Source organism: Antechinus flavipes, chromosome 4 (genome assembly GCF_016432865.1).
Source record: "Antechinus flavipes isolate AdamAnt ecotype Samford, QLD, Australia chromosome 4, AdamAnt_v2, whole genome shotgun sequence".
Taxonomy (NCBI): Eukaryota; Metazoa; Chordata; class Mammalia; order Dasyuromorphia; family Dasyuridae; genus Antechinus; species Antechinus flavipes.
The window spans coordinates 238,050,340-238,070,110 of record NC_067401.1 but is presented as its reverse complement, the minus strand read 5'-3'; the positions used below and the strand labels follow the sequence as shown (position 1 = coordinate 238,070,110).

The 19,771-nt window shown below is 34.0% G+C and overlaps 2 protein-coding genes across 4 annotated transcripts in view; both read right to left on the bottom strand.

The window, feature by feature from the left end:
- SDHAF4 (succinate dehydrogenase complex assembly factor 4) overlaps positions 1 to 7,946 on the bottom strand; it is a 28,270-nt gene extending 20,324 nt beyond the window's left edge. Inside the window, exon 1 of the mRNA XM_051997219.1 lies at positions 7,739 to 7,946. Within this exon, the coding sequence (XP_051853179.1) occupies positions 7,739 to 7,811 (73 nt within the window). The 5' untranslated portion in view covers positions 7,812 to 7,946. The remainder of the gene's footprint in view (positions 1 to 7,738) is intronic.
- A 7,304-nt stretch (positions 7,947 to 15,250) lies between these two features.
- FAM135A (family with sequence similarity 135 member A) overlaps positions 15,251 to 19,771 on the bottom strand; it is a 120,090-nt gene continuing 115,569 nt past the window's right edge. For 2 of the 3 annotated variants that reach the window (XM_051997218.1, XM_051997217.1), the window contains 2 exons: positions 19,471 to 19,584; positions 15,251 to 16,698 (listed from right to left, as the gene is read on the bottom strand). In XM_051997218.1, coding sequence (XP_051853178.1) covers positions 16,493 to 16,698; positions 19,471 to 19,584 — 320 coding nt within the window. In that variant the 3' untranslated portion in view covers positions 15,251 to 16,492. Of the gene's footprint in view, positions 16,699 to 19,470; positions 19,585 to 19,771 lie in introns of those variants that run through there. The other variant, XM_051997215.1, reaches the window with a different exon arrangement.

Here is a 19,771-nt window from a genome sequence, read left to right as displayed (position 1 = left end):
ATGAACCTTTTGCAGATTTTGTGGGGCGTTTACAAACAGCTGTAATAAGAACCATTGGAGATAATCCAGCAACAGAAATAATGACTAGACATTTGGCTAAGGAAAATGCCAATGAGGTTTGCAAAAGAATTATATGGGGGCTAGACAAAGATGCTCCTTTGGAGGAGATCATAAGACGCTGTGCCACAGTGGGCACAAATTCTTATTATACCCAAACTATGATGAATAAGGGAAGACGGGGTCCCTCTTGGCAAGGGACTTCTAGAGAAATTCGTCGATGTTTTCAATGTGGAAAAATTGGACATCTAAGAGCCCAATGTAGATACAGAGATACAATGAGAAGACAGGGTGAGAGAAAACCCAAAACCCCATGTCCAAAATGTAACCGAGGCTTTCACTGGGCCTCTAAATGTATATTGACCCAGAGGAAGGAGAGGGAAGGCCCAGCTCCAAAGTATCAATCAAAGGACAAGTGGGGCATGATAGCAGCTGAGATTACACCCAGAGAGCCTTTAGAAATTCAGGACTCTGATGTCATCAACCAACAGAAAAGCAATCAGGATTACAGTTGGGAAGAATACAGGCCTTTTAAGACAACAAGGCAATATCCAGTGCAAACAGCTCCAATGCAATTACCAGATGATGAGGAGAAATCCCAAATTTGGTAAATAGAAGGGAATTAGGTTAACTGCTTGGGGAAGAGGATCTGCTTATATTTCCACAGATGGAGAAAGAATCAGATAGCTGACAATGAGACTGTTAAAAAGAACTTTTTAAAATCCCAGGAATCATTGGATTTCCTAAGACAAGATGAGACTGTTTCAGTTCTTGAAAAACTAGCAAGAATCATTGGATTCCTTAAGATGAAAAATTGTTGATGAGACTTTTTGCAGTATTTCAGAGCTTATAGGAACTATTGGATTCCTGGCACATGAACTAATGGACAATGGATTGCTTATGGACTATTTCTAGGACTTATGGACATGTGTAAATCTTCAGGTTGATTCATGTTGTTACATTACTACTAGCCTGTGTTATATTGCTATGTGCTTATGTAAATTATGTATAATGCCTCCCATATTGATGGATTTATGTGTACCCCTTCAGAAACCCACTAATCTGATTAGATTTCCTATTTCCTTTGGTGTTTTCATCTAACAAAAGAAAGGGGGAGATGTTGGAATCCTTACTAACTGCTAACTAATTAGAGTTGATCTAATCTTACAAGAAGATGTTTTGGGCAGAACCTGAAACAAGGTACTAAGTAGAACTAATTAATACAAGGCTTGTGTTCACACCTTTACTCATTGGAGTTCAATGAGTTCACACCTCCCTTGAAGCTCTTTGGGCCAGAGAGCACTATGGGAGAAAACCCACAATCCCTCTCTTGAAGGAGCATAAATAGAGCTTCAATGGGCCAGTCAAAGAAGTTCTTCAGAGTGAAGAAGCTACAAGTCGAGATTTCACCGGAATGACATGAAGAGTGGAGCTGGCTGGAGGCTGAAGAAAGCAGAGGCAGAGGCTGAAGGACAAAACCTTTGGATTTGGCAACATTCGGAGAGAGCTCTTGGAACCAAGCAGAGAGATAGGCCTCTAAGTTAACCGGGCTATATTGGAGATAATAAAAGATCTGAACTTTTATCACCTGGCTGCATTTGGGAAGAAGATCACCACACAGTTATCTTGTTGCACAAGAAAAATCAGCTCAAGAAGGAAGAAAAAGAAAAACTGAGAAAGAAAACAAAAAGGAAGCAAATAACAACAAAGAATTCCATGTTGTGTTCTACAGTTTCCACAGTCCTCTCTGTGGGTGTAGATGGCTCTCTTCATCACTGCACCAGTAGAACTGGTTTGAATCAATTCAAAGCTGAAGAGAGCCATGTCCATCAGAATTGATCATCATATAATCTTGTTGTTGCCATGTATAATGATCTCTTGGTTCTGCTCATTTCACTTAGCATTAGTAAATGTAAGTCTAATTACATTAGAAATGTAATGATTTCTGAAATCATCCTGCTGAGTGTTTCTTATAGGACAATAATTGACTATCAAATTTCAATGAATTTTAAAAATATGATTTTTAAAAATAATTGTATTCCTATGTTTGATTTCCTTTGCGTGTGTGTGTATGTGTGAAATGTTAAATGTGTTAAAAATATTCTGAGAAGGGTGAATAGATTTCATTCACCAGACTGCCAAAGGGTTCCACAAAATAGAAAAGATTAATATCAAAGTATCAAATACAATTCTATCTCATATTGACTAGGAAAATCACAAATTATGTCATATTGTATTTTTGTTTATTTTGTTAAAACATTTTCATCTAGTTCCCAAATTTTAGAGGTACCGTTTGACCACTTTGCACTAGAAAAGGCAGGTTCTAGACTGCAGGCACTCCAAAGAAGGGAAATGAGAAATGAAGAGAGGAAAATAAGAATAGGAGAAAAAAAAAAGAGGTAGTGGAAAATAAATGGCTCCTTCCCCAAATAGTCCCCTCAAGCCTCTTAGTTTTGGATTAAAGAGGTTCTGATGTCTAAAGGACTAGGAAGCATGCCAGCAGCCAGCACTGTAGTTGACAGATAAACTTTCTCCTTCCTCAAATCCTCCCCTTTTGCTCCAGAAATTATGTTCATAGTTTTGCTGATTATATAAAACAATGACTACTACATGGAGGTTATATACTCTGCCAAAGATTACATACTTTCCCAAATCTACAAGAACTCATACACCTTACATAGTTAAATTGACAAAATTATAAAAGATAAAGTACAGAATAATATTTCTTTAGTCTACATGTTCATATCAAATGCATCACATTAAGACATTTATCAACTGATAGAAATTTTGTGATATAAAAAAATAATATATGTGACGATATATGTATATGCACACAGCTAGTAGTAACACAGGAACTACAAAGCTAAGTTAAAAATAATCATAAGCAGCATAATCTCTTCAAGCAATGGAATATTTTATTCATAAACTCACAAAGTAGGAAAATATAGTCTTTCGAATCTATTTCACAACTGCACTTTCTCCAGAACTCTCCTCACCCCGTTGGTGACTTTCTCTCTGAAAATGCCAATTTAGAAAGCTTCTTAGTTATGTTTCACCTCATTCAAACCTAGATTTTCTCAGAAATCCTTGTCTTTCAGAAATTTTCATTTTATCCCTCAACTCTTCTGGATACTTTTCCTCTATTCCTCCTTCCAGCTTTCTAGTCACTTTGTTTATTTATGCTACTTGTTTCCTCCTCTTAGAATGGTGCTTGACTTTTAATAAACTACTTCTCAATAAATAAACAAACAAGCAATTCCTCTCTCTCTGGTCCATCCTCATGTGTAGAGAAAGAACTGGTTGCTGTCACTTTAACTCTGAGCTTCAGCATTCTCATTTATATACTATTTAGATCTAGAAGAGATTCTGGAGTTCATTTGATCTAAAACCTTCATTTTACAGGTGAGGAAATTGAGGTCTGCAGAGGTTAAGTAATTAAACCACAGTCATATAAAAATGTGGCAGAATCACAATTTGAATTAAGATTCTTTGATTCTATATCCAACATCTTTCCACTAAATTAGAAAACTGCTGTGAAAATCATAAGGTATTATATCATAGATAAGCATTATTATTAATCAATATTTTCTTTGATAAAACTTTTAAGTGTGACTACGAACTATTCACATTCATGCAGTTTTCAGTCCAAGTCTTATGCTTTTCATCAATATTTGACCCTAAAAATAAGTTGACTTTTTATAAAGTTAAATCTCAATTTAGCAAGAAAAGATCATTTACCACAAAAATCTGTCTAAAATGCAACTTACCATAACTTTATGAAACACTCAAATATCTTATATCTGCTAAGTTATATTAGTTTAGTATAAGAAACACATAAAAAAAATTTGAGTGCTTGAAAATTATATTCTAAATATAAATAGATTTCACATTTTAATGTCCTGGCTAATTGTTTTTCTGCATTTCATACTAACTAAATTTGTTTTTTTTTGTGCTTTAATTCACTTTGAAATGAAAAATGAAATAAGTATCTATCTAAATAGCTATATTTATCATTGTGAGAACAGTGAGAATTACTAGTAATTCTATCTAGGTTTGATAAAACTTTTTAAAAGGTATCTGAGGTGTCTGGTATGTATATTCATTTACATGCTATATAGCTTCACCATGTCTCATCACTTATATGATAATCAAAAAAAGTCCTTGAGCATGAGTTTGAAAAGATGCTCAAATACAAAAGTACAACAGACTTTCTAAAACTAAATTTCCTGAGTATTTCTCCAAAGCTAATGAATACTGAACAAAATGTCAGACAAACAAAATGTTAAGTGAATAAGACCCATTTTAAATCACAATAGCCTTTTCTCAACTCATTCTCTTAGGCTTTTCTTCAGTATTTCTCCTCAAAACCTTTTCATGTCACCAGTCTCTCTGGACTCTGGTAAAACTTTCAGGATCACTTGTGCTCAGTCTTTTAGACTGGTTCATCTTTCTCTTGCTCTTATTTTGTGGCCTCTTCCACCAATAGACACCTCCCAGCCTAATTCTCTCTTTTGTACTTTCACTCCCTTACCAACGCCATCTCTCCCACTATCCTGTTCTCATTTTCAATTGTTCTATGTGAATGACTCCCAAATATCTATAACTTTTACAACCCTAATATGCATCTAATGTTGGCACTTCAAGTGCAGTACATAAAAAATGAAATTAATCTTTGTCAATTCTGCAAATTCTCTTACTATGTATGTATCTACTCAGGATCAAGTCCTGAGTCATATTGGCCAATTCAATTCAATAAACCTTAACTACTAAGTAAAAAGAATAGAATAGTCCCAAGTAGTTGGAATACAAAGACAAAAAAGTGATTACCAACTTCAAATACATTACATTCTACCTGCCTAGGATACTTCAATATTTAATCACTTGGCAAATCCACTTGGTTTTCCATATTTGTTCCACTGTCTTTGCTTAACACTGGAAATTGAGGGGATTCTATGAGTTGAGGAATGGCTAAACAAGTTGTGGTATATAATAGTGATGGAATGCTATTAAGCTGTAGGAAATAAGATTCCAAAAAACCTGGGAAGACAAACATAAACTGATGTACAGCCAGGGGAAGAGAACCAGGAAAACATTTTACACTATAACACCATCTTCTAACTAAGATCAATTGTGAAAGACAGCTACTTTGATGAAAAGTGCTATTCAATCCCAGAAAGAGATAACTGATAAACTAAGTGCTGAATGAAGTACTATTTTTTTTTTCACTTTATTTTTCTTGCCTTTTTTCTCCTTGGCAATATGGTTAATGTGGAAATATTTTGCATGACTTCATATATCATATTGTTTGCCTTCTCAATGGGTAGGGCAGTGGCTGACGGGAGAGAAATTAAAACTTGAAATATCAAAAAAAGGGGCAGAGTATAGAGCACCAGCCCTGAAGGACAGGAGGACCTAAGTTCAAATCTAGTCTCAGATACTTAACGCGTCCTAGCTGTGTGACCCTGGGCAAGTCACTTAACCCAAATGCCTCAGGGAAAAAAATTTTAAAAAAATGTTAAAAATATTAATAAAATTTTTTTAACTGCTTTTATTTGATTTGGACTCATGGCTCAGGTTAAAGTAAAAATCTGGAATGAGGAATTTCTTAACCAAATCAAGAAAGAAAGCTGATACAATCAAGCTTTATGATGTATTGATTCAAGCAAGCAAGCACACACACATTTGGAGGGGGCAACTGGTGCCTACTCTCTCTCTTGAAATATAAACAGACATTTGTCCCAATAGATGTAAGAAACTCCAGAGTAAGAGTGAGGGAATGTGTGGGGAGGAAACAGTGAGGTGGCAAAATGATATACCCTCAGAATGAGCTTTGTATGAACAGATAATTGATTCTGGATGGGAGGGAGCATTCCTGATAAGACCCAAATGTGGTAGAGAAGTTTTGGAGGACTAGGCTTGGATGAGCAGGGCAAATTTCTTCCTCTTGTGGCTAGTTTCATCCAGTCAAAAGTCTCTTAAGTGCCTAACAGAGAGTTAACAATAGAAAAGCGCAAAATGTCTGTTTTTGCTTATATACTTTTGTGAGCATTATGAGCTGACTCCACAGTGGAGTACTATTATAACTATAATATCAAATAATAACTATAACATCGAACAATATAAAGTTTACTACACCTTCCTATTTCTACTGACACCTTGAGGGCTTCATTATTTCTTTTAAGGACACATTAGCTTCCCTAATTGGTCTTTCTGCATCATCTCTTTACTCTCCAATACAATCTTATACTACTTCTAATGTAAATCTTTCTAATATGCAGGTTTGATCATGTTATTACATCGTTCCAAGATCTTGATTGCTTCCCCACTATCTACAAGATGCAATATTATTGTATCCTCTTGGCATTCAAAGTCATTCAGGAAAAGGTTCCAATCTGCTTTTCTTTCTAACTTTTTTTTTTAAACATAATTCTCTTTTAAACTAGACAGCTAACTTTTCTTGGGTCTTATGAACAGATACCCTCCACATTTCTGTCCCTCGAAATTAATTTAATAATTAATAAAAGTGATCCCTTCCCTTTTCTCTCATTCATCTTTGATCTCTCCTGTATAGTTATTATTCTAACTTAAGCATGTGTAACACGTCCTCAGGTTTTCTGAGAGCAGGATTGAATGTGATTTTTAATTTTCCTATGCCCCTGTGAGATCCCTGCGTAGTGACTAAATAAGTCATGGGACAGCCAAAAACAAAACAAAACAAAACAAAACAAACTTAAGCAAAGTATCTTGAAATGGAATGGTGATCATCTCACTACACTTTATTCCTCATACTACACCTGGAGTACCGTATTCATTTCTGGGCACTATATTTTAGGCAGGACACTAATAAAGTGGACAGTGTCTGAAGGACAAGGAAAATGATGGTAAACGGCCTTAAGGTCATTGACATATGAGGATAATGAAGGAACTAAGTATGTTTAACCTGGAGACAAAAAAGACAAGAGAAAATAAGTCTTCTAAGTAGTTGAAGATTTATCACGTGGAATGAGGGTAGTCCCTAGAAAACAGAATAGAAAGTAATTTTTAAAAAGTGTCTAATTTAGGCTTGACAACAGAAAAATGTCCTAGAGCTATACAAATGAGTTGCCTCAGAAGTAGCACGTTCCTACGCAGTCAATATACATTTATTAAGCACCTACTATGTACCAAGCACTGCTGAACCACTGAACAATAAGAAAAAACAAACAACTGCTTTTTACTCCGATCGGAAGCTCTTCTCAAGGGGAAGTTTTACGGCGTCTACGGGGTACAAGGGTAGTGAGGGGGCAAAAGGGCGCAGGCCCGCGTGCTGTTAACTCCCTCCCTCAACGCGGAATAACGGAGGCACTATCTTTAGGTCTAGGTTCAGCCAGATACTGAAGGAAAAAGAACCGAGAAAAGAAGTGAGAGTCAGTTAGAATTCGGAGCCCCAGAAAGTGAGCAAAACAGCTCGGAGAACCAAACGCTACGGAAGCTGGAGGACGGAAAAAGGGGAATGAGTAGGTTTCACATACGCATGCGCAAACGCGCATCGATAGGCTCAGTTCCCAAGACGCCCCTCACTTGCCGGATCAACAGAGTCCAGCGGTTACCACCCCGCTCCTACCCCTGGCCTGGCCGCAAACCTCTCCCAGTCCGGGGGGAGGGGAGATAGGATGGGGGAAGCGTCCAGAATGTTCCTTACTTGTTATCACCGGGGTCCACGAAACGCTAGAATAAGGACCCAGAAAGAACAGCCGTGCCAGCACAGCAGCCATGGCAAAGTCGCGCGATGGCTATCTCCCAACCTCCAGCAGTCACTTTCTTTGGCCTTGCGGCCGATAGGCCGCTCCCCCTCCGCCAAGAGGCGATCGCACGCAGCGCGTGGGTGGAGCCGGAAAAGGTATCTCCCCCGCCTCCTATGATCACGCCCCTAGGACGCGTAGCCACGCCTCTGTTCTATTGACCTCTCTTCACTCCTAGAGCTTCCGACTTCCCGCCTACCTCCCTGGCGGGGATACTGGAAAACCAGGTGTGTGTCTGGGAAGCTCCTTCAAACTGCAGGAAAGCGTTTTTGTGGCGTGCTCACTCCCAGTATCTTTCAAAAAATGGACCTCAAACTAAACCGTGAATGCGACTTTGGTCATAGGAAAATTACAGCTTTTGGATGGAGGCAGTGGGACCGATGTGGAGCCTGACACAAGGCCATTTGTGAATCTCTTCCACAGCTTCCAATTCAATATAAGTACTCAGATTTTTCAACTGATCCCTTCTCCCATCCACTTCCCCTGAAGTTTTGCAAGTTGTAAACCATCCATGCTTGCATATTTGATTTAACCCTTGACCTTTCCCTCAAATTTGCTACAGGATGACTATCGGACATCTCCATTATTGATTTTTTTATGAGTTAAATCCATATTTTTTAAAATGACTGTAATACACAAAATATTGTGCTAGGCTTAAAAGATACAAGGATAAAAATTAAAATTAATTTTGAGCTTGTATAATCAACAAGTATTTAATTTTAAGTGTCTTATATGTGTCAGGCACTATGCTAAATATTGGGTATAAAAATAAGAATCTAAGCCGGGAGGGTACATGTTCTCACTGATAAGTAAATATAAGAAATATACAAATATAAACATTAAGTACTTGCTATATATAATTACTATTTGAGGCACTGAAGAGAAAAAGACAAAAATGGAAGCTTTTATTATTTTTTTAATATATCTTTTTATTTACAAAACATGCATAGGTAATTTTTTCAACATTGACCCTTGTAAAACCTTCTGTTCCAAATTTTCCCCTCCTTACCCCCACTTCCTTACCTAGATGGCAGGTAGTCCAATATATGTTAAATATGTTAAATTATATGTTAAATCCAATATATGTATACATATTTATAATTCTCTTGCTGCACAAGAATAATCGGATCTAGAAAGAAAAAACCTGAGAAGGAAAACAAAAATGCAAGCAAACAGTTAACAGAAAGAATAAAAATGCTATGTTGTGGTCCACACTCAGTTCCCATAGTTCTCTTTCTGGGTGTAGATGGCTCTCTCCATTACTGGACAATTGAAACTGGTTTAAATGAACTTAACTGTGGAAGAGAGCCACGTCTATCAGAATTGATCATCATATGGATTACAGAGAAAACAAATTATACTCAAGTATACTTATCAATAGAATGAAAAAACAAGTTCATGGAGCTTTAGTATAGGATAAAATTCAAACCCCTTTATTTGGCATTTAAGGCTCTTCTAAAAACTGGTTCCAACCTATCCTTCCAGTCTGATTACACATTATTCTCTATTACGTGGTCTGTTTTACTCCAAGTGTTCTTGTTACCATTTCATCTCCCATCTGGTCACTGACTGGAATGCTTTCACTCTTCATCTCTGCCTTTTAGAATTCAACTCCTTGTAGAGCTCAGATCAAGTGCCATTTTTTCCACAAGAAGCCTTCCCTAATTCATTAGTTAGTGCCTTCTCCACATTACTTTCTATTTGTTTATATGCATTTGTTTTCTCCCAGTAGAATGTAAACTCCTGGAGGAAGAAACCATTTCTTTTTCTTTTCTAAATACATAATAGATGCTTAATAAATGCAGTGAATTATATTGTTTGCACTGAAAGTTTTAACATCAGAAGAGTCTTCCCTGATTGACCTTTTTAGGTAGATAAAACATAGGCCAGGCTTTGTGGGATTCTAGTTTGACCTATGCCTTGAACTGTATGAGTGAAGGTATGATGAGCAGAAAAAGCACCTCAGGAATTCAAGGTATTTATAAGTTATCTGTCCAGAGGACAATTGTTAATTTTGCAACATTTAAATAAATTGATTGACTAGAAATTACCGGGCTATCTGAATTTGATCTTGATATTGGAATAATTTTAAAGAAATATATATATGGCATGTGCCAGAACTTTTCAATGGAAGTTGTTTAAGAAAACTTATGACGATTTTGCAGGATTTTACCAGAATTTCTTGAACTCTTTCGAATGGCTCCTAATTTCATCTCAAATCTCTGCTAAAGCAATCAAAATTTTGTACAACCTCCAGATTGCCATGTGCTACTGTTTTTGATAGTGTATGTTTTGATTCAGTTGAGTTTAAAGAATTTATGGACATATATTTAGTGCTGGTACAATTTCTCTTCAAATGGTTAGACTCAAATGATGTTACAAACTATTAAGAAGGCCTCAAAGTGGATTACTTGAAAAAAATAAACACTACTTGTCAGATTCCTCACATTATGTTCAACAATCAGCTGGGGTGAATAATGGGGGATTTAAACAACTAGATGTTTCACTGGCAACCAAAATGTAACATGCCCCAAATTGAACTTATTTTATAAGCTTTATTCCCTCCCCTTTCAACTCACTTTTCTTATGGACATCCCTACTCTTTTAGTCACTCAAGTTTGCAGCCTTGGTTGCAGTCATCCTCATTTCATTTTCTCTCATGCAAGTTATACATTCAGCCAAATCTTGTAAATTCTTTCTACGTTCACAAAGTCTTACATTTGTTTCCTTTTTTCTACTCACATGGCTATCAAAATAGTTCACATCTTCATTACTTCTTGCCTGGACTATTGTGAGAGCCTCTTACTTAGCCTGTTTCCTCCATTTCATTTCTCTTCACAACTTGATTTCAGCCTACCTTTTCAGGTTTATCATATATTATTCACCTTCACATTCTCTCCCATCCAAATTGGTCTGTTGATTTTTATATACAACCTTCAATCTTCCATTTTCATGCCTTTAAACAAGGTTTGCTATGAAATTAAAATGCACTCTCAAAAATGCACTTTTTATGTACTTTCAACTTGTAGCTTCTTTAAGCTTCACTTCAATTAGGTCTTTCCAATTGCCTCTAATTTCTAATTCCTCTTTGCCAGAATTACCTTGTATTTACTTTGTATTTTGCATATGTTTATAAATGTACATGCTGTCTTCTCTGATAGAATATAAGCTTTTTGGAGTAAGGAACCCATTCATTTTTGTCATTGTATTCCTGTGCCTTGCATTGACACATAGCAGGGCTCAATACATCCTTGTTAAATGATAAAAATATCTCAATTTCAACTTGAAGAATAAAAAGATAAAAATATGTATTAATAGCTTTGACTACACTTATTCCTTTTTCATTTATATTACAAATTAGTCTACTATAAGTAGAAGTATAACTGAGGTCACAAAGCCTGGTTTTTATCCAACTAGTGTGTATATATGGGTCAGTGTGATATTGCCATGTTAATCAGCTTTTGAGAGTATTCCTCTTATTTACAAAGAAAAAAAAAAGGGGAATTCCTCCCAGGTCAGTAGTCAATAGAAAAATCACCTCTACCTTCCTATATTTATTCTGTATAATTTCTTTTTATACATTTGTCTCCCCCAATAAACTGTAGGCGCCTTAAGAGAAAGGATTGTCTTTTGCCTCTTTTTGAATCTCCAATGTTTTACCATAATGCTTGGCACATAGTAGGCCCTTAACATGTTTATTTGTTATATTGATTGATTGACTGATTGAAATAAAACACAATTCCAGGGCATCTTTTCAGACAAAAGCTTCATGTTTATTGAGAGTGGTGGAATGGAAATAAAATAGAAAGCAAATAAACTTCTATTGCAAGCATTGGTTGGTTTTATGTTTAAAAAAAAAGTTTAATTACATAGTTAAAATTGTCAAGAGCAGTGGTCAGTGGAGATGAAAATATGGCAGCTACATGTCCTAATTTTTTTGAAATGTGTGTGAGGCAACTGGGGTTAAGTGATTTATCTAAGGCCACAGCTAGATAAATCTTGGATATCTTCAGACCAGATATGAACTCAGGTTCTCCTCATTTCAGGGCTAGTGCTCTATCTACTGGTCATCTAGAGAAAGAAAATAATGGAGAAGGGTGGATATAGTGATCAACTAATTTTTAAGTAATTGAAGCAGACTTACTCAGAAAAAAAAGATGCCTTCTAGAATTTAAGATTTCTAAGAAAGAAAAAAAAATCACCTAGATTTAAAGTGTTTAAGGACTGCCTAACACTTTTATTGGGAGGTAATTCAGAAGATTTTAAAATAAACAAAGCTTGCTTACTGGTCTTAAAATCCTCTAGTTCTGAGATGCTGCTGTCATTAATTGCTTCCATTTCTACTGTGGTTAAATAAGAAAGATTGGATAAGTAAAACTATTTTGAAGGCTGGTTTTCTAGTTTTTTTAGCCTAGCTACTGAAAAATACTGTAAGGTCAACAATATTGGGTTTAAAGCATTATTGATTTTAATTAATGTCCCAGGTCATTCAACTATAATTGGATTACTGTGTGAGAATGTGAACAAGCAAATTCACCAAGATGATAAAGCTCTTTGTATCTTCCAAGGTGTGTATGATTTAAAGAGAGAGTAAATTGTGAGTGAATGCCATCAGCTGCAGAATGGCTGAATAAATTATAGTATATGAATGTAAAGGAATTGTATTCTTTTATAAGAAACAATCAGCAGGGTGATTTCAGAAAGGTCTTCAAAAAAGACTTACATAACTGATGCTAAGTGAAGTGAGTAGAACGAAAAGAACATTGTACCCAGTAACAAGAATATTATGTGATGATCAACTCTGATGGATATGGCTCTTTTCAATAAATAGGTTGAAAACATTTGTGATGGAAAGAGCCATCAACATCCAGAAAGAGGTCTATGGGGATTGAATGTGGATCACAACATAGTATTTTCAACTTTTTTGTTATTTGCTTGCTTTTTTTTTCTCCTCAAAATTTTTTCCTTTCTGATAAGATTTTTCTTGGGCAGCATATAGAAATGGAAATATGTTTAGAAGAACTGCACATGTTTAACCTATATTATACTATCTGCTGTCTAAGGGAGGGGGAAAATGAGGAGGGAGGAAAAAAATTTGGAACACAAGGTTTTGCAAGGGCAAATGTTGAAAACTATTCAAATGCATTTACATGCATTTTGAAAATAAAAAAACTATTATAAAAAAAGAGTAGTTTGCACTTCTTAAAATATTTTAAATTTTGTCATATTGATTTATTTTTAGGTATATGTAGGCTAGTTGGTTTGTTTTTCCTTTCCTTATACTACTCTTATTTCGAAATAAACATGAAACTAAAAATGTTTTCCTATTTTTTGCTATTATATGTACTTAATTGTCTATCTTGTTAGAATTTTATCTCCTTGAGAGTAGGAATTGATTTATTCTTTGTATTTGTATCTCAAGGGACTAGCATCTAATAGGCACTTAATATTTGTTCTTATTTATTTATTTTTTATTCTTTTTGAGATCTTATTATTATACTTGATAAAGATTTAAGATTGGGTTTATAAATAGTTATTTGCTACAAAATGACTGGTATTTCTGTAGTATGTTAAAGTTTAAAAGACCTTTATATGGTCTTTCATTTGATATTAGCAAACAGTAAGTACTATTATTATCTGTTATGGGCCAGAACTTGAAACAAGGTGCTAAGTTACTGTAATTGATAAAGACAATGCTTATGTACTTAGTTCACACATTAGAATTCACACCTTTAAGAGAGCTTGACTTGAAAACCAGCAGGAATCACTGGATTCCCTAACACAAGATGAGACTATTGCAGGACTTCAAAACTTGCAGGAATTATTGGATTCCTGGCACATAAACTAAGGGACAATAGATTCCTTTTGGATTATTTCTAGAACTTATAGACATGTATTCCTCATGTTGATTCATGTTATTTGTTACATCTCTTTTAGCCTGTGTTATATTGCTATGTGCTTATGTAATTTATGTAATTATATGTAATACCTCCCATATTGATGGATTTATGTATACCTGTTTCAAGTGAGCCCCTTCAGAAACCTGCTAATCTGATTTGAATTCCCATTTTCTTTGGTGTTTTCATCTCCCTTCCTGAGATGTCAGGGAGGGCACGATCAACTCCTTTTTATGGTGTTTTCATTCCTTTTTTGAGAAGTCAGGGAAGGTGTGATCACCTTTTTTTTGGGTTTTCACCTCCTTGAGAAGTCAAGGAGGTCATGACCACCTATGTTCTAAATCAAAAGAAAGCGGGAGATGTTATGGGCCAGAACTTGAAACAAGGTGCAAAGTCACTGGAATTGACAGAGACAATGCTTATGTACTTAGTCACACATTAGAGTTCACACCTTTAAGAGAGTTCATACATTAGAATTCATACCTTTAAGAGAACATATATAAGGAGAAGCCCACTAGAGACTCCAGGAGATTCCCAAGTCAGAAATCCACAAGCTCTCTCTTGGAGGAAGAGCCAAGATTCATTCCAACTTCCATAAATTCAAAGACAGAGACTAGATATCTCTTTTTACCAGGGCAATAAATTGAAGCCAAAAGTCAAGGCACTTAGCTGTTAACTAAGAGTTAGAGGGATAAATATCCTCCAATTTAGAAGCAGAGACTGTTTATTGACTCCCCAGGGACTCCCGTGCCTTTTTTCTCCCTACAAGGTGGGGAGTCTCTGCATGTGTTCAAAGGCTAGGTGATTTAACACCTGCTTAAGGCTTTGAAGGCCTTTAGTCTAGTTTGATCCTAAGCCTTTGAATGGGCTCTGAAGTATATATTAACTTGAATTGCAAATTCGAAGAAGTAGCTTAAGTGCTGCCGGGGCTTTTAGAGAGCTTAGCTTCCAAATACATTTTAAAACAAAGTTAAAAATTGTTTAAATGTCACTTTTAAAACAAAGATTATTTTATAGATAGGTCCATAAATGAAAGAAAAATGTTAAAAATAGAAAAAAATTGAAATTCTACTTTGACTATCTTTGGACAAAATGAGAAAAATTTAAGTTTTTTCAAGAGTTAACGGGTCAATCATAACTAGGACCATATTTAAATTTAGCAAACCATTACTCCAAACTCAGGATTTGAGGCAGTATGAAAATGAAAAACTAATCTTCATTGTGAAAATATTATGAACATAACATGTACTTAACTATTTAATTAATTGATGAATTTCTCACATATATCTTAAAAAGTAGGTTGCTATTTAGCAGGATCATTAAGGTACCTTTCAGTGATTCCATGTCCTAATAACTTGGAAAATCAAGGGAAAAAACTTACATAGGTTATATGTTATAAAATCATGCTAAGCTAGAGAATTACTTGACCTTGGGCCTTTAAATGGCATACATACATATTTGCTCCTTACATTATGAAAATTAGCAAGAGATTTCAGTTATTTTAACTGCTCCTAATAGAGTCATACATTAATTTTATTAATGCCAGATGCATAACATAATGCTAAAAATAAACATGCATTAATTGTACAACAAATCCTTTAAAAATTGTGTCACAATTAGTGAACTTCCTATCCACTTTAGTGCATTATTGTAGAAACATGAAAAAAGGGAAATGAAAAATACTGAACTTATTATGCTTCTCAGCACCATTAAAAAGTCAAAAGACCTTTAAACATTTTCATATTATCAAAAACACTTGCATCTGTATCACCAAACATGTAAAGTTAATAACTTTGTTCTGTTTCAAGATGAGTTATTTTATTTACAATATTTTGTATTTCAATAAAATCTTTGAACAATATTTAAAAATTATTTAACTTCATAAAAGTATTGCAGAAAATTTAACATTTAGGAATTTTATGTACATATAAGGAAGTTCATGAAAAAAGTTAATTTAAAGAAACGTATTCAGGGAATACAAGCAACATTATCAAATTTAGCAAAATTCCAAAATCAAGGCTGCAATCATTCAAACATTCAAAAACTTTATATACTGCTAGCTTCTGAACACAAAAAGTTCCAGTAATAAAAGTAAATATGTGAAACAATATGTTTTTGGGATCAAATGTAGAAAATACAATTGCACAGATGTGGCAAATATTTAAGAATAATGACAACAATGATTTTTGTAAAAAAAAAAAAAACCTTTAAGATTCTATGGATGTCTGAGTTGAAACTATGTAGGATACTCATAATAATGAGCAATTTCAGATCTATAAAGAGTTTTCAAAATATATATTTTAGCAGCCATAATTGTATTTCCAGTTAAAACATTCTAAAATTATAAGATTCAACATAATTGACTGCATAACACCTCAACGTTAGAATTTAAAATCCAAAGCGATTCTAATAATACCTAGGCGTATGTAAGAACTCTTGCAGATGGAAAGGCAATAATAAACAACCAAATATACATATTGTGCTTAAATCTTCACTCTGAATAATCAAGTACCAAAAATATAAGAAAACATAATAGAAAAGTAAAAAGAATAAAATTAAAAAAATATTGCACAGCCACATTACCTAAAAAGTAAAATTGATATTTAAAAAGCTCTACACATGGATGATATAAATTATCTTCCATATAAAAAGTATAAATATTTCTTGAAACTGAGTGGCAGCTACAGTTTAATACCACACATTATTTGATTCACTGATGAATGAGGTAATTGCCAAGTCTCTAACAATGCTTTTATGCTACTGGAAATATTTTAGAGCAGCCACTAGAAAAAATTTTTCTAAAAATATTTCTGAATCAAGAACAGCAATATGTGCAGCTCTCCCAATAAGTGAATCAGCTGTATTGGGCAATGCATTGATGACATTGTATCGAATCAAATTACAATCCTTGCTTTGCAGAACTGGGAGAAGGAGGTTCTGGATCATTTCAGCATAAATTGGTCCTACAAGTGAAAAGAAAAATGAAAGTACTTTCAAGTTATGTAAAATTCGATAAGCCTGATTAATCTAAATATATTTTTATTCTGCACACATAATAATGACCAAGTTAACATTTACAATGCCCAATTACATTTCATTTTAATATTAAGATTCTAGGATTTTTGTTAGAATTTTATTAGGAAAATATATTCATGGCATTTTCTCAGTTCTATTATAATATTTGTAATGCAAAACTGTCACTTATCAAATCTTAGCAAATTTTTTGGTTTAATGAAAATAAAGACTAAATCAAGTGCTATTTTTTTTTCAGTTAATAACATGATTTTAAAAAAAATTATAGCTTTTTATTGACAAAATGTATGAATCGGTAATTTTTCAACATTGACCCTTGCAAAAACTTCTGTTCCAACTTTTCCCCTCTTTCCCTCCCTAATAACATGATTTTTCTTATATAATTTGATGATATTGTTTGTATGGTCACTTAAGTCCATTAAATTTTTTAAAATTTATTTTTATTATGAGAAAACACCAATAGTTGTGAAATTCCTATATATAAACAAAAACAAAAACAAAAAAACCGGACTGTGATGAAACTTCTATTATCTATAAAATATAATTTTAAAATTGTATGTTAAATTTAACATGATAATTATAGAATTTTTTGCTTGTTTTTCCTTTTGCACTTGGGCCATTCAGAGAAAACAAATCACATTGTGAATGAGTAGGGGGGGTTCTTAAAAATATTTTTACAGCTTTCATTTTCAGCTTATTTTTATGAAGCAATAGCCAGAACAGGAAATGTGTTTGTCTCTTTCCAAATACACGGGACTTAACAGAGGTCTTTGTTGTGAAGAAGGCTTTTTATGCTTTTCTCTCCTTTTATTTCAAAGTTGCCTTTTTTTTTTTTTTTTTGGAGTTGTGCAATTTTAGTTAATGAGATGCTATTAAGCTGTAAATATAGCTACTATTTATAAATGTGAACTTCCTTGGAGGAAAGACATTTGCTTCTTCAATACTGGTTCATTACTGTACTTTTAATAAAGGCCATGAGTTTTGTTAACCAGTTTTTACTTTGACACATAAAGTTAAACTTAACAGGTAAACAGGGCATAAAAACCATTTATTTATGGCCCTCATGATTTAATAAAAAGGCAGTGTCAAAAGTACAGAAGTGGTAGCAAAAATGTAATTTTAAGAGCAATGTAAAGGAAAGAAGCTGGAAGGAATATTGGGAGTAAATATGGATAAGAGGTTGTATTGTTTGAATATATCACATTAGATCCATCAAAGCAATAAAATCTATAGAGTTACCAGATCCCTTTTACCCTCTTCTTGCCACAAGTCCCATATTTAGTACAGCTAGTTTCCTTATATGTCATGTAGCCTTATGTAAAATATTGTATAGGAAAAAATGCCAAATGTAAATTATATGAACAGTTTTGATTGTCCCTATTCCCCTGTCCCCCAATAATCTTGGAAAGATGGCATTTCACTGACAATTTGGTTTTGCTCATAAAGTTTCTGATTTTCCCTTGGCAGATAGATTCCTAAATATTTTATACAATCAGTAGTTATTTTAAATGGAATTTCTCTTTGTAACTCTAACTGTTGGGTTTTATTAGTGATATATAAGAATGCTGATGACTTATGTGGGTTTATTTTGTATCCTGCAACTTTGCTAAAGGTGTGGATTGTTTCTAATAACTTTTTAGTAGAATCTCTGGGGTTCTCTAAGTATGCCATCATATCATTAGCAGAGAGTGATAATTTGGTTTCCTCATTGCCTATTCTTATTCCTTTAATCTCCTTCTCAACTCTTATTGCCAAAGCTAGCATTTCTAACAATACTGAATAGTAACGGTGATAGTGGGCAATCTTGTTTCACTCCTGATCTTATTGGGAATGGTTGCTCACTGACAATTTGGATAAAGAATCTGTTACTAATTAGTTATCTAAGTTTATTTAAATTATTAAATTTCTCTTAACCTCAAGTTACTAATCTGTAGAATTAAGAGACAATTAGAATTTTTTTTGAGATCTTTTTTAGCTGGGAATCTAGTGACTATTTTAGAAGTATGTGATCTAAAGCTAGAAAGAACCATCAAAGTCAGCAAGTCTACTGCTCCTAAGAACAAAGAAAGATAATTTTTGTCCATCATTACTAAAATAATGTCAGAACAGGAAAGAAAATCTATTACTATAGGCTACAATCCCCACAGAGAAATGAATGCTCAAAGAACCTAAGAGGATAAAAAGGAGGGAAAGAAAAGTGGTAATTTAATAAATAATACAGTTTTCACTTATAGAATACTGCATGGTTTATAAAGCATTTTTCTCATATGAATCCAGTATGCATGCATACAGTGTGGATCAGGTTTGTAGGTACACCCAGGCACTCCTGGCTCATCCTCTATGCACACTTATTATTTTGGAGACAGGAAATATAAGCAATATTTTCATTTTATGGATGATGAAACTATGGCTCAGAGTGATATGCCTAAAGTCAAGGAGCTCACTTAATGGAAATAATTCTTATCTTATTAGAAAACATTTTTTCTAAAACAAGTAAAGGATGGTAAATTAAGGGATGGAATGTACTATTCCTTCACTGACTGTAGTACAGAAAGGATGGGAAATAAAGGTAAGGATTCACTGGGGGAAAACAGCATGAAAAAAGATTAGGAAAAAGAAATTAAGGGAAAAAAAGATATTATTGAAGTTATAAACTTGAAACATTTTCTTATTTGTGCTATTAAGGCAATTTTTCCAATTACCTGACTGTTTATCCTTTAAAGCTGTTTTGCACATCTCAATACGGGCAGAATGATATGGAACATAACGGTCCTGCAGAGATCCTACCAATACTACATTTTTGAAGTAATGAAGACCTGTGACAATGAAGGATAAGGAGAAATCTGTCAATAATTTAAAGTGCACATGTTTTCTCAAAATAAAGTTTCAGAAACTAATGCATGAATCCTGTAGGCTTTTCTAATAAAAATGTTGCTCACTTTTATTTTTTTTAAATTAAAGTTTGAATCTGATAAATTATAAAAATTGAGTAAAAATTTGTTA